The following is a 14,514-nucleotide window of genomic DNA, read 5'->3' as shown; positions in this document are numbered from 1 at the left end:
AGTCACCAGGCTGTACCTTCCCGCAAAGTAATGTCTTACACTCAGGCGATCGTCCCGCCCTGATTTAAAACAATGCAATTGTTTAACAACGTAGCAGCTTCGTGGAGGAGTTCCCAACGTGTTGTCTCGAAAGTATCTTTGAGAACCATGAGAAGAGCTGTGTTCGAGTTAAACCCTGTTCTGTTCTGCAAATCGGCCGGATTCTCAATCGTGCCAAACTTGATAAAATAGTTTCTCATGTGCTGAAGCTTCTCCTGTTTGTTGGTCGGCAGTGGAATACTCGGACAGGGACCTTCCAGTGCGAAGCCATAACTCCAGACGACCAGAGCAGCAAAGTACATGACCCAAGGCCGGTTCAGTAGAACATCATCGCGGGCGTCGTATGGCTCATCAAGATGATAGCCGCCAGCGTGCGCCGGGGACACCTGATCAGGAGCCAGAACAGAGCAAAGAAACTTGATTGCATAAAAAGCAGCATCTCTAGCCCTTGCCGAATGGGCCCAGTGGTCTTTGATCCGCCTTTGGGCACTATTGAACTCTTGAGGCCCGATAGTTCGACCAAGGAGACGCTTTGCCCGAGCGAACATTTGGCAGTCAACAATATCGGCGTGCATAGCCATGTGAGCCAAATGATGCAAAACTGTCCGGCTTTCAAACACGACATTGAACTCTTGCCTCTTAGTAGCGTCGTCCTGGTAAGGATCAGCCGCTTCGTTTCGCTCCAAATGCTTATCGAAATCTGCTTTCCAAGTGTCGTATGCTCGTGTGAGAGTAGCTCGCCATCGGTCACGGCCACCCAAGGCTTGGATAATGCCACCACCAAGGACGTTGACCTGTAGATCCCGCTGGTGCATGTGCCATGATACACTCAAGAGACCTGTCATGAGGACCGTTCTGCCGAATGAGGTTGTGTGGACATCTTGGCCACTCAGTGTTCGCTTCAGACCCTCCAAAAACGAGGTTGGCTTGATACCGTTCGACAACAAATTTGAATCAATCCTCCAGACTTCGGAGCTGCTTCCAGCTCTCCACATGGACTCATCGCATGGGAGAGGGAGTCGCATTTCATGAGCGACCATGACCGCTGAATGGCCAAACATGGTGGCATGAATTGAATCAACAATGAATGCAGCGAACGCCGCACGTCTGGTCGCTTCGTTGGTAACCCAATGTTCCCACCACTTATCGGCCGTTCCAGTGGTGCTGGAGGTGGAGGACTGTCGAGAACCGTTGGATCCATCGCGGGGGTTTGGTGGAGAATCCAATGCAGATTTGCCGATCAGGGACCGTCCTCTTCGCATTAAGGTAATTGTGGTGGCGTGGTGGATATGGGCCCGTTCGTGGAGTTCTCTTGTAGCAAACATCTTCTCATAAAGTTCAAGCAGAATCAGGGATTGGAAGATCCATAGTTTGGCAGGCGGTCGGAAGTTGACATTCATGAAGATATCCCAACGGAGATGCCACGCAAGAAAGTTGGACAACTGGGCACTTGCTCTTGTCACTTTGTGTCCATGTGTCCGATCTAGACAAGCACCTCCAATAGCCATCATAGCAAGCAACAAGAGGTTCGGAGTTTTGTCAGGCGAGAACGTAGGCTTATGAAGTATGGGCATCTGGTCACTGAAATGATACCAGTACGAGCCAATATAAGCCTGCATCATCCTCTTGCTTAGCATGTGATCGCCATTCGAACGATCGCCCTCCAGTAGGTCGGCCCATTGGCGGTCAGGTGGGGCATGCTTGTTATCATGAAAGCGTTCTTTGATGAAGTCAAACAATTCTTGGCTTTTCTCCTCAGATATTGTGGCTTCGGGAACTTGCTGATCGAGAAGATTGTTGACAGCCATGACCTGCTGTGGAGCACTCGGAAAATATCCCAGCGAATTGCTGTCAGTGCCCAAAAGAGATATATTGAACTGATTGCCTTGAAGTTCCGCATAACTACATCTGAGGGTTAGTGCAGTCACTGACGCATTTTGGGGAGCTACTGACTTGGTGTAGTTTGGACCCATAACCGGAGTCATGGCCTGGCTTGGGGAATTGAAAAGATAAGCCATAAAATCCTCAGGCATTCCAACGTAAGGGGACTTGTTCAGATCACCACCTTCTCCGAAGACAGGGACAGTCGCAGGCATGGCCATCTGATCAAGCATCATCATCTCGCTGGCTTGCGTGGTGCCTGGCTCCGAGTACTCAGCCGAAGTAACAACGGTAGAATCCTGTCCACTAGAGTACTGGGCAGGAGGCAAGTTCATAGGCATAACGTTCTGCTGGCTGACGAATGAGTTTTGTGCCACGTTTTGTTGATTTGGGAAACCATGCTGGTTAGCAATGGGGGACATCACGTTGTACTGTGAATTTCCGGCTGATATTGAAGGTCTTTGTGACATTGCAGGCGATTGAGGTTGGCTAAGCTGGGGTGTGCGATTGTCGTAGCCTTGAGTCGGCGACATGTAGTTTTCCATGCCATTCGGCAAATGCCCGTTTTGGTACATCCCTCCTGGAGCATTACCCATGGGCGAGTAGGAACTGGGTGTTGGGATTTGCGACGTTTGATAAGACATATTCGTTGGCTGGGACTTTCCGTAATCCATAGAGTTGTTTCGGCTGAAGTTGGGTGGTTGGCCAGGAGCAATAGCTGGCGCCATGTGCCCGGCCATGCTGTCTCGTTGATTAAGTTGTGATCCTTTTGCCGCATGCCGGTCCATGTGCCTTTTGAGAAGATCACCTCTAACGAATGTCCGCGTGCAGTTAGGAAAGGTGCAGTGGTAAGTTTGCTTGGAGTTGTGGTTGAGTTGATGTCGATATCTGTGTTGCATGTCAGCATTTGTGTCGTTGAGTTGCATAATGTCAAGTCATACAAATGTTCGGCTCTCGAATAGCTCTTTCCACAACCTTCAGCACTACACTCGAACCTCTTATCCAAACCCTTTCGGCTGCGTCTTCGTTTTCTGGCAGGGCCCGGACCGTCCGAGTTGGAGGATGCGCCATTTGGACCGTCTTGGTTTCCTTCGCCTCTTGCATCTTGTTCAGGACCGTCATTTTCGGGCGAACGACTTCTTCGGCGTCCACGCGCTGAGGGATCTGAAGTGTCGCGGGGCGATATATTTTGAGGTCCCATTGCGCCGGAGCTTACCGGAGAAATGGGTAAAGTTGGTTTCACTTGGTTCGTTATAACAGATGCCATGGCCCGCTTAGAAGAGGTTGTTGAGTGCGGAACACTTGGATATAATAAGAGAGGAACTCTGGGGTTTCAAGCCGGTGTACAAATGAACTGGCAGGCAATAGATAGCCAGCAGCCGGGCGTTGGTAGGCCAGGGCGCGTACTGTACTATGTAGTTTTGGTAATTGCTGCGCTGCGCTGCGCTGTCGCAAAGCGTGCCGTTGCAGCTGGGTTTAATAGCGGGGTTGACTTGGTTATGACCGGGGCCGCGTGAGTGGGACTGGGCGGAAATAAATCGTGTAGGTTAATTGCTTTGTTAAAGACCCCTATAAATCGATATGATGCTGCAGGTAACGCATGTCTCGACTCGACGGCGACGGGCTGACAACGGCCACTAAAAATCGTAGTGTAACAGAACGCAACGTCGGTATTTGCCTGATTAAAGTTCGACGTCAGACTTGGATGATGACTTTATTAGAATCGATGAGGTCGGACTAGTTCCGCAATGTTAGCAGCGAAGGAGAATAAGTGTCGCGTGTTTCTGCGGCTAAAATGAGGGTAGGTGGATCGAGGAACCACGGGCCAGCTTAGGGAGGACGGGATGTGGGACCATGACATGACTGGAGAGAGAAGCCAAAATGAACGAGGTTGTGAGTTGTCGCATTGCTGATCCGTTTTGTAACGTCCCTTCTTCATCTATGGAGAAGACGAGATTTGGGAGCGGCTGCTGCTGAGAGTGAGATACCGTTGCGGTGCTGGGGAGATGAGGCTTTCGTGGGGGTGGGTACAGGCACAGTCTGCTTGAGTAGGCCTGCCTGCCAGTTTGTTCAATAAGGCCGATGTGAAATTGTCGATTATCTACGACTCGCCTAACCATTCGGTAAAAGAACGGGACGCTTTGACTGATGGCTGTAACGAGATCACCCTTGGAAACTTGGTTCCAAGAGATATAACCAAATCAATCCATTGTTGTGTAGCAGGCAAGGTCGGACGATTTGGGCAGCAGGAACCAAGACCAGATGGGCCGGCCCCAATATTGGATATGGAATCTGACGAGTGATAGATAGTGGCAAGAAAAGAGGAGATCATATTTGACCGCTATCGTCCAATAATCCACGGTAATCTGGTGATTCTCTCTCTGGCTCTTCTGGCGAGGTAACGAAGAAGAGCGGCAGGTATAGGTGCCAAAATGCGGTCCCTGCAGTCCAGTCTGAGTGGCGTTGGTGAAGGGTAGATCGAACGTGAAGAGAGCAAAAGAAAAAAAAGAAAAAAAGAAGAAAAAAAGAATAGGGATCTAAATAGTAGATGTAGAAGAATAAAGAAAATATCATTGCTACCTACCTGGAGGATCAATTTATTATACACAGACGTGTAGCAGATTGCAACACAAGTGTGACAGAAGGATGTTGGAAGCCGATGAAGAGTTGCGAAGAAAGAGAAACAAAGACCAACTAATAAGATTACCTAGGTACATTCGAGAGCGTGACGTTTCTTTTCTAACGTTAGATTGAGGGGGCTGAGATTTGCCTGTAGGTAGGTAATAAGGAATAGGCCTATGTGAGACAATACTGAATGGAACTGTAAATCAGGCGCGTATAACAAGAAGCAACTCCAAGGCTATCGGCCGTAAAAAGAAGGCAAAATAGTATAAGTTATGTTGTAACGTAAACAATAGGCCATAAAAAGACTTCGCGGCGTGGGATGGGCTGGAGTGAACTGAACTGAACTTGAACTGAAGTAAACGACCTGGGGGAGAGAGTGGGGGGACTTGAATGGACTTTAACGAAATGGATGGGGTAAAAGGGTCGAGTGCAAGCCGCCAATATCATCATGGATGCCAATGGAGCCTGAACCCTTTTCGCACCATGCCTTTTGCCTTCTCGGTAAAGCGTCCGCTTGCTTCTTCTCCACGCACACTACTGCTTATATCCCTGCACAATCCATTTAGCGCAGCCTCATTTCGAATCCTAGTCATTCATTCTTTTGATGTCAGTTTTGTTTACTACACATAGAATCATTATATTCTATCTCGTCAAAAAGATAGATATCGACAGTACCTAGACGAGGATACGTCGTTCATTGACACACCTAGATCATCCATACTTATATGATGGATACATGGCAAACTCGACATTCCAGAGTCGACCAGGTTTCACAACTTTAGGATGAAAAGACCCTGGCTCCAAGAAGGATGGGCTGCACAGGGATGTTGTGCTTTGGATGTGATAACGTCTGTTCTAACTTTTTTTTGTCTGCCCAAAGCAACCGGACATCCCTGGATTTTCTTTCCGCCTTAAAACTGCAGCTGTATTTAAGTAGACGCCTTCAAGTTCACGAAAAGTTATCACATTCGCCATAAAGTATCAGCCAAACCATATTCGTGGCCTTGTTTGAAGGATTTTCTGAGACATTGCTACGCTACAAGCACTTGGTACTGGGTCAGACACCAACCATGCTGTCTTGATCAATTTTCTTAGTGTTGGACAAAAAAAAGCGCAGTCTGTGCTTTCTCTTTCGTGCATACTGCATACAATAGAGGTAGGTAGGTAGTCGCTTACAATCGACGACATATCACGATCAATCTCGGACCACTCTCCCCGAGCCAAGAAGGGAACAGAAACCCCACGGACCATTCAGAACTACCTTTATTATACCTGGATACCTTAGGTAGTCCTTGCGTCTACTTGCCAGCCAGCGGGCCGCTTCAAGCTTTACAAGCCATGCTCATCAGCTCGATTCTACCTACATACACCATCAGACGCTTATCATAAGTACATAGTATTCAAGGTTGCAGTACGTAATTCTTTGAGATCAAGTCAAAGACTATCTACGAAAACGCTTATATCAGCAGCTTTACTCACATTTCTTTTTGTCTTTCTCTAGTCTTACATGGTTGGCGATCATTGATCTGCAGCACGCTTCGACTACTGTAACTGGCAACGATTTACCGCCTTACTGTCCAGCATGGTCATTTTTTGCTTTCTTTTTATTCTCGATTTTATCTTTGAGAAATTAAATAGGTTTCGTCTTATATGATAAATCTACACATCTAATGATTATGTCACAGTAACTATCCGAGCTTTTGACCGATATCTTGCAATTCAGGGCCAAACTTGTAACTTACTAGAAATACTAAACCGATGCTAGATTGACACAGTACAACACTTGGCACTTACTGACCGCAGTTGAATGAGGCTGTTGCTCCCTCCAACTCATATGGAGCCGTACCACCACAAAATCAAAAAGCTGGTTCTGGGCACCTGCTTGAGCCAGGATTGTGCTCTTAGGAAGAAACCCATTGCTCTATTTCTGCGACGCGGAAATGTATGATAAGATGGCGTTCTCAGCAAAATGATACGACACTAAACAATACTGCTAGTGCAGCTCGCTCCTCAGGGGGTCAGACAGACACAAAATAAAAGACAAAACAGGGCAGCTTCGAGACTTGTCAACTGTCTCAGCGCTAACATGTCGGCTGATCAGGCCCCCGGGTTTCCCTTCTCCACAGCGGCTGATACATATGACTGGGAATGACATTGGTTCGCATCTCCTCCACCTGCAACTATTTCCTCCAGGTATGCAGGTTCATCCCAATTCGAGTGTCCTGATTTGTCCAAACTCCAGCGTGTAGTTGAACCCTTATCAGGAATACTCTCTATTGGTCGCCTTTCATGCAGATGCCGAGTTCCATTCACTCATGGAAATCTCAACATCCACGTAATGGATTGCGGAGTACTGTAGATAGGAGAACTCGACTTGTAGACTGGGATAGCAGAGTCCGGGGAACATCCCTCCAGACGAATGGATCCTGCATGAAAACAAGATACATAGTATCTGCCAGCAGCGTGGTTGTTGAATGTGTACATGGTGTCTTTAAACTGCACCGGTTGATTAGAGTATTTCGACCAGAGGGATTACTCATGTTAGCATACGGTATGATCATGATTCCGATGCACGAGATGGTAGCACATACTAATCTACCAAGCTTTACGTTCGAGCTCCATGACACTCAAAATCGTTCCCTCACGTCGATAAATTCTTAACTTGACTGACCTGACTGATTCTCTATCGAGGGGGGGAAGTAGTAAAAAACCCTGTGCTATATCTCATGATCAAAGACTCGGCCGTGAGACGAATAGAATATGCACGATTGTGGTAGACGGCAAATCAATCAAAACCCAACAAAATCTCCGACTTCCGATGTGTCTGTCAATCGCCTTACTTGGCAGACCAAGTGCACATGATTAGATGTGACTGCGTGTTTCGTCCCAAGCTGGCGGATCGCAAGTGGGGATAGGATCTCGAGATCTCGTTCCAAGACGATTCAAGAGTCTAATAATAAAGATGATGCCGCGCTTTACGAGCGATTGACTGTTTGGTCTGATCGGCTCACACCAAGACGGCAGTTAAACTTGATTGGTAACGTGGGGGTCTTTAGTTGGCAGAAGACAGGTCCCACCACATTAGACATTCATCCGGAGAGATCTCATGACAGATTTTGGGGCCACTAAAAGCCAATGCTAACGTAGTATGTAACACTGCTTAATTGATCGATGGTCGGGAGACGTAGGGTTTACGAATAACGAGAGTCGGATGATAGGTGGCCACCGTTGAGGGGCCCCACCAAGTTATTTCAGTCAATCAAAATTAGTAGTAAAAGAGTTTTCTCATTCAAGCGACCTCGCTTGTCTTTTGTACCACTAACCCATATGATCGGAACATTATTATTGAGGGGCACCGTTGATTATGGGGTAGCAAATGGAGGTGAAGCACGACATGCTGCTAGCGAATAGAGGCACGTGGAGGCCAAAAGTGCTAAGGTAATAAGGTGCCTAGAATAAAGTGATACGCCGAATATCGGAGCCTGTCTCTTGCCATTATGAGCGCGAATGGTTCCTTGGCTGCTCAGTATCTTAGTAGGTTTTACACAAAGCTCAGCATTTAGTCACGTCCAGCCAGAATTGACATAGAATTCTTTTTTCATTGGTTGGCCATAGAAAACATATATATCTAGTTGCTCCCTAGACTACGTCTCGACCGGAAACGGGATGATCGACGTCGGTGAGTCGTCAGGAGAAGAGCATGCTTCGCTATACTTTATAACATTCACTAAATTGAAAGAGTACGGGCAGCCCGACATGGACGTTTGAGCCACCCACCGGGCCGGACCCTCGGGCTTTGTGTCCCGTCTGTCCCCTGCTCCTCCAAAGTAAATTAAGTACCTGTCTTGACTTAATGGAAACCTTCCAGAATAAATACTATCTTATCTTGTGTAATGATTTTCGCGATATCTGTTTAATATAGGAGCTTTGAAAAAACAAAATTGAAGGATGGTAAGACATACCTTAGTAGGTACTAAGGTAACTTTGCAAAAAGTGATCCATTTTACCCTCCAAGGTGATGAATGAATGGCTGGGTGAGTTCTTTTTTCAGGGTCTTTCACCCCTGCCTATCCGGTCAGTAAATCCTTCCATTTTTGTGGTCGCTTGAATTTGGAGCTGGGGCTGTGACGTCGAAGGTGCGGCAGGCGCAAGCGCAGCGCAGTCCCCCGTCCCGTCTGACAGGAGCAGTGGTGCGTGACCCAAATTCCATTATTTTTCTGGACCTACCGACAGCGGCCAACCTTGACCCAGCTCTCCCCTTCCTCATTTCCTCTCCCACAAATTCCTCACTCAAATCTGGCATTGTTTATCCTACTATGTAACTCATCTCGATTTTAGATTTCATCGTCCTTCTTCTCTACGACGACTCAAATTACTACTATCGACATCGACGCACTTTTCCACAGCCCATCATGCCACCCGCAAAACCCTCCCGCAATCACGACGACTCCAAGTCGGACGCTCCCAATTCCAAAGAAAAAGGTGGAAACGGCCATTCTTCAACAAAGATGCGCAGAAACGCCAGTCAACAAAACCACTCTCATCTTCGAGAGGTTCAGAATGCTGCTGCTGTTGTTCCTCAGCCGCCTGCTGAGCCTGTTCCCCCTAGCGTTCGTCAACCCCCCTCCTCCCTACCATGATCTTCGATCGCTCTTCCGGTCTCCCGCCCTCCGGGTTGCAGATAATTTGACAGGGTTCGAGAATCCATGGATCAGAGGCATGGCACGGCCATGATAGCATGTCTAGTCATAGAGCTTGTTCAAAGCATCTGCCTTGCTTCAATTCAGTGTTTCGTTCGCCTGTTAAACCATTCGCCCTTCTTCTATGTCAATTCGCATTCGCCTCCAACATTCTGCTACAGCTGCTAACTAAGAGTCTATTACAGCTACAATGGGCTTCCTTCGAACGAAACGTCCTCCATGCCTACCGTCGCGAACACCGTCTGAATACCCCAACCTCTTTCTCCAACCCATACTGCCAATGGATCCTGTCGCAGCCCAACAGCGTTGGTTTACACTCTCCGACCATGGTCCGACGTCGACAAGCCCGGCGACAAAGCAAAGACCAGCTTGCGCTCTCTGTGCGCAAACATTTTAATGGAATGGGCGTCCAGGAGAACGATGTGATCGTCGACTTTATTTACAAGATTCGTCACGACCCCAATCGTATCTCTAAACCACACGTGGGCGGCAAGAATACGAATTTTATGAAATAAGGGGTGGGTGCTCATAAGGGAGCAATTAGGTTTTACGCAAGGGATGGGCATATCGGTATGGAGTTTTGGGCGTTGAGATGAAGCGTTACAGCATCAGTTGCTTCGAACAGCTTGCGATTTTTTACTTCTACACTACATATGACTACACGAGCAGACAGGCTTGTTTGCATTGGCCGCATAGGGATGTCTGTTATTGCGATGGACGCAAGGTCTTGCACGGTTTCACATTACATCATAGGGATACCACGTCTGGCAAGGCAGGGAATGGGTTACTTTAACTTCATTTGCAGGCTATTTTGATAGTATGCAGAGTCTCGCGGAGTATATACTACCTGCTACCTATACCATCATAGGTAGAGAGCACGGATATCATGGTTATACTTTCTTCTGTAATGGACGATAAGTTTGAGTTCTGTATTATTATGTTTGTGGATATGCGCATGGACCACATGCTCATATGAACTCGATCAGGATTGCCCGTAGCTGGATCTTCTTCCTCAATTTGAAGAAACTAACAGTGGTAAGATTCACTGTCCTAGGAAAACATGTAGTGCGCCCATGAAGCATTATCATGACAAGCCATGACAGCGCTCCTAGCAGCCTAGGTATTCGTCAGGGTATTAGAAAAATTGACCGCTGGAAGCATAAGAGACGAAATTAGTAGGTCACTTTATGCTCCTTAGACTATGGTTTTAGACTACTTATTTTTATACCCTAAGACTTAGGAGGCTATTTTTTCTGCTACCCAATATGCATTCTAGAGAAAGCCGAGCATGTAAGGAAGTTTTCAAGCCCAACCCACAAAGACTAGAGCTAATGCGGGAACTTTGTCATACTTATTGACCACAGTTTAAAGCTTAAGAACCAGCTGAATTGTTTTCGGCTTTTCGTGGATCTCAAATGTGTTTCAAAATCCTCGGCTAGTCGGGGTAGTTTCGGCATAAGTGCTTAGAGATCAACGTCCTTCCATGATGCTCTAGAGCCCGGGATTGAATACCGTCAACGTTATAAGACGAAATACCGAGACAATTCAAGACTCGGGAAACAGTCGCTCAACGCTTTTCCCATGCAAGATCGTATTTATGAAAAGATCTTCGACTACCTGGCTTTAAATCGGCTTTTCCATTCTTCAGGTTCGTTGTCATAAGCTTCGACCAATAGGCATTCATTTAAAAGGCGTAGCCCGAAGCCGGCCCTTATGACGAAGCTGGATGCCTGAGGCTTGTCCGACCGTGGAAAAGTTCGAGATAGGTCTCGAAAAAAAGAGAATCACGAGCTATTCCGCTATTCGTCTGTGACGGTTCCATCTCCTCCTGGTTACCCTCTTTTTTCCTTTTCCCTCTGAATATTGTTCACTTGTTTATATGATTTCTTAGAATCAGATGAATCGCTGCAGTTCAACATGAATCCTAGTTTGATATCAAAGGCCGTCCGTCCCACACGGGTCCTGGCGCAAAATGCACCAAAGATTCAATGTTTAAGGAAAGGTGCCCAGCTTCATACTGCGGCGTGGCATGTTGGTTCTCAGCGTCGACCGTCTCCTGAAAAGGCATCTCAGTCTCCTTCTGCGAAGCGGGTGAGTGATTAGAAATATCAATTGATATAATAGCTCGGCTTTTTCTAACGCCGTTCAGTTGTTCCATGCTACATATGCCGTTCAGCAAAAGGATCCTTACCAAGCTCTTGGTGTCGACAAGGCCGCGAGCGCCAGCGATATTAAGAAGGCATATTACGGCCTGGCAAAAAAGTTCCACCCCGATACGAATAAAGACCCTCAAGCGAAGGACAAGTTTGCCGATATTCAGTCCGCCTACGAGATTCTGTCCGACCCCAAAAAGCGCGAGCAGTATGACCAATTCGGCGCTGCTGGCTTTGACCCGAGTGGAGGAGGCGCCCCCGGAGGAGGTGGCGGTTTCGGCGGAGGACACCCGTTCTCTGGTTTTGGTGGTTTTGGCGGACAAGGTGGTTTCGGCGGCTTCGGTGGCCAGGGAGGGTTCGGAGCTGGGGTCAACTTTGAAGACATCTTCTCAGCATTCACCGGGCAGCAAGGCTTCGGCCGCCGAGCACGACAGCAAACTTACCAGCAGGAGATTCTGGTCGGCGAAAACATCGAAGTCCAATCTACTATTAGTTTCATGGAGGCAGCGAAGGGCACAACCAAGACCATCTCGATTACACCACTCAGCACCTGCGGCACATGTAAAGGCAATGGCATGAAGGCTGGTACGTCGAGGAGCGCATGTAGCGCTTGTGATGGATCTGGTACACGGATACATTATATGCAGGGCGGCTTTCAAATGGCGTCCACTTGTGGCACTTGCGACGGCACTGGCACGGTTATCCCCAAGGGATCCGAGTGTAAGCCTTGTTCAGGAAATGGTGTTGTGAGGGAGAGGAAGACGATCACAGTGGACATTCCTGCAGGTATTGAAGATGGCATGCGACTCCGAGTTGATGGCGCTGGTGATGCAGCCCCTACTGGCCGGGCTGCTGAACCCAATGCCCGTAGTCAAAACGGAGACCTGTATGTCTTTGTGCGCGTCGCCAAGGATCCCAAGTTCCGACGAGACGGTTCCAATATCTTATATACAGCCAATATCCCTCTCACAACTGCTTTGCTGGGTGGGCATGCCGAGATTCCGACTCTGGATGAAACAGTCAACGTCAAGGTTGCTACCGGAACCAACACCGGCGATAAGATCACCCTACCTGGTATGGGAATGAAGCGCCTCGGTTCCCGACGCGGTGGAAACGGTGACCTTAAGGTTGAGTACAGGGTCACTATGCCTAAATACCTGAGCGCCAACCAGCGAACCATTGTTGAGGTACTTGCGGACGAGATGGGCGATAAGACAGCCAAGCGGGTGATGGGCGTTGGTTCTTCAAGGTAAGGGGTTATATCATGCACAATCGTGCCGACTAATGTGCTGACCGCCTTCAAAGGGATTCAAATGATCCTGAATCGCATAGAGATGAGGGCTTCCTCAAGTCACTCTGGCATACTCTGACCAACCACCCCGCTCACCAAAAGTCGAATGAAGATGGAAGTCAGAATGATGGCTCTACCAAGAAGCCTGACAACAACGATAAGAAATAAAAGATATTTCGCTCATGAATTGTATCATATGCTTGGGAGAATTATCAACATAGAGGAACGGAAGAAGCGCATTTGTTGGTGTTCAAAAGGTTATTATTATTTGTTGTATGGCGTCGGTGGAGGGTTACGATAGCCCAACTACTACTCACGTCGATCTGCCATAGCGTCAGATCTGTTGTATACTAATCCTGTAGTATAGAAAGAAGGGGCTAGGAAACCCCAGCGAGGCCACTCTCCTCATCAGTTTTGTAGTTAAAAATCACTGTACAGTACATACACATTGATATGAACGATGCTACGAATATAGATAGAATGCAATCCTACGATGGCAATGAGACATCACGCTCACGGTACCTACCTTGGTCGATAATGACCGCTTCGGTGTTGAGTGAGGAGTAGATCTTTGTGGTGTCTGACTTGATTAGAGTCCAAACCGTTCATCGTTGTCAATTAACTCACATACCAGCGCAACAATGTGTGTAGTGTAGCCGTGTCCCTTTCGTGCTGTCATCAAAGTAAACTCCATCGCGAATCTCACCAGACTATCAGCCGATAGGCTTGAGCTTCTTCTTCTTTTTCTTATCGCCGCCCGGCCCTTTCTGAAACTGTCGCCAGCTGCTGATCCGCTCATCCCGGGTAGATTCCCAATCTTGTTCATGCTGTCGCTTGCGCTTGCGCTCCTCCAACTCGGCATCGGTGCGTCGTTGCTCGCGGCCTTCCTCTTGGAGTTGGGCCTTCATCTGTCGGCGTCGGCGGTGTTCGTTGTCAATCAGGACATCTCGCGCTTTTGCGCGCCACATCTTTCGGAAATCTTCTGTCTTGAGCTCTTCGCTGTCCACGGTCCATTTGTTCTCGCGCATAAGTAACATGCGCGCATCTGCAATAGCCTCGTCTAGTCGTTCGCGGTGCTTCTCATCCATAAGCTCAGTCTGGGCCTTCTTTAGTCGATCGAAAGCATCCGGGGCTAGCGGGTTCTTTGTCTTATCGGGATGGATAAGTAGCGACTTCTTGCGGTATGTGATCTTGATGTCTGAGTCGGGAACACCGGGCTGGAGATCGAGAACAGCATAGCTATTGAAAGTGTTAGATCAAAGTCTAGAAATTCATATTAAAATGTTGACGTACGCATCAAGTCGAAAAGCTTTCAAGATACGGTCGATCTCAGCATCCTGTACATGAGGTTAGTAGGAGTCATGATACATCAAGTTTATCGCAGGCTTACCTTGTCAAATTCCTTGGCTTCGAGCTCGAGCGTATCGAGCGCGTCTTTGTCTTCTTTTGAGTCTTTGCTGGCCATTTTGGATTGATCGGCGTGCTTGAGAACCTTGCAAAGTTGGAAATAATGAAAGAACAAAGTTGAAGCTGGAGGCGTAGGCGTAGGCAAGTATCCAATGTGGTCTAGTGGATAGCAGAAAAGTTGGCCTCCCAAGTCATAGGGTATAAAAATAAGTAGTCTAAGAACCGTAGTCCAAGGAGCATAAAGTGACCTACTAATTTCGTCTCTTATGCTTCCAGCGGTCAATTTTTCTGATACCCTGATGGCGGTATGGTATGTTGAGTTAACGGGCGGCGCTAAAGTGACCCACTTAGCTGCCCCGCGAGATAAGATAGGTAACAGAAAAAAATATTGGAAAGAGCTACTGTTCTTTATACTATT

At 47.7% G+C, this 14,514-nt stretch overlaps 4 protein-coding genes across 4 annotated transcripts; 2 read left to right on the top strand and 2 right to left on the bottom strand.

Moving 5' to 3' along the window:
* Positions 1 to 41: 41 nt before the first annotated feature.
* On the bottom strand, positions 42 to 3,121 carry FSST1_000988 (transcription factor domain-containing protein; the record flags this gene model as incomplete). Its single annotated transcript, XM_083236571.1, has 2 exons — positions 42 to 2,808; positions 2,862 to 3,121. The coding sequence occupies 2 exons, from the start codon at positions 3,119 to 3,121 to the stop codon at positions 42 to 44; spliced, it is 3,027 nt and encodes a 1,008-aa protein (XP_083091170.1).
* Positions 3,122 to 8,957: 5,836 nt separating this feature from the next.
* Positions 8,958 to 9,760, top strand: FSST1_000987 (uncharacterized protein; the record flags this gene model as incomplete). The annotated part of the gene is made up of 2 exons (XM_083236560.1): positions 8,958 to 9,155; positions 9,431 to 9,760. The coding sequence occupies 2 exons, from the start codon at positions 8,958 to 8,960 to the stop codon at positions 9,758 to 9,760; spliced, it is 528 nt and encodes a 175-aa protein (XP_083091169.1).
* Positions 9,761 to 11,162: 1,402 nt separating this feature from the next.
* Positions 11,163 to 12,857, top strand: FSST1_000986 (uncharacterized protein; the record flags this gene model as incomplete). The annotated part of the gene is made up of 3 exons (XM_083236550.1): positions 11,163 to 11,336; positions 11,395 to 12,647; positions 12,704 to 12,857. 3 exons carry the CDS (start codon positions 11,163 to 11,165, stop codon positions 12,855 to 12,857), a joined length of 1,581 nt encoding a protein of 526 aa, XP_083091168.1.
* Positions 12,858 to 13,402: 545 nt separating this feature from the next.
* On the bottom strand, positions 13,403 to 14,154 carry FSST1_000985 (uncharacterized protein; the record flags this gene model as incomplete). The annotated part of the gene is made up of 3 exons (XM_083236539.1): positions 13,403 to 13,928; positions 13,983 to 14,026; positions 14,080 to 14,154. 3 exons carry the CDS (start codon positions 14,152 to 14,154, stop codon positions 13,403 to 13,405), a joined length of 645 nt encoding a protein of 214 aa, XP_083091167.1.
* Between the last annotated feature and the right edge of the window lie 360 nt (positions 14,155 to 14,514).

Source organism: Fusarium sambucinum, chromosome IV (genome assembly GCF_050947815.1).
Source record: "Fusarium sambucinum isolate potato_lamoka chromosome IV, whole genome shotgun sequence".
In the NCBI taxonomy this organism is placed as follows: Eukaryota; Fungi; Ascomycota; class Sordariomycetes; order Hypocreales; family Nectriaceae; genus Fusarium; species Fusarium sambucinum.
The sequence above is the reverse complement of the archived record's forward strand: the minus strand, read 5'-3'. Positions and strand labels throughout refer to the sequence as shown.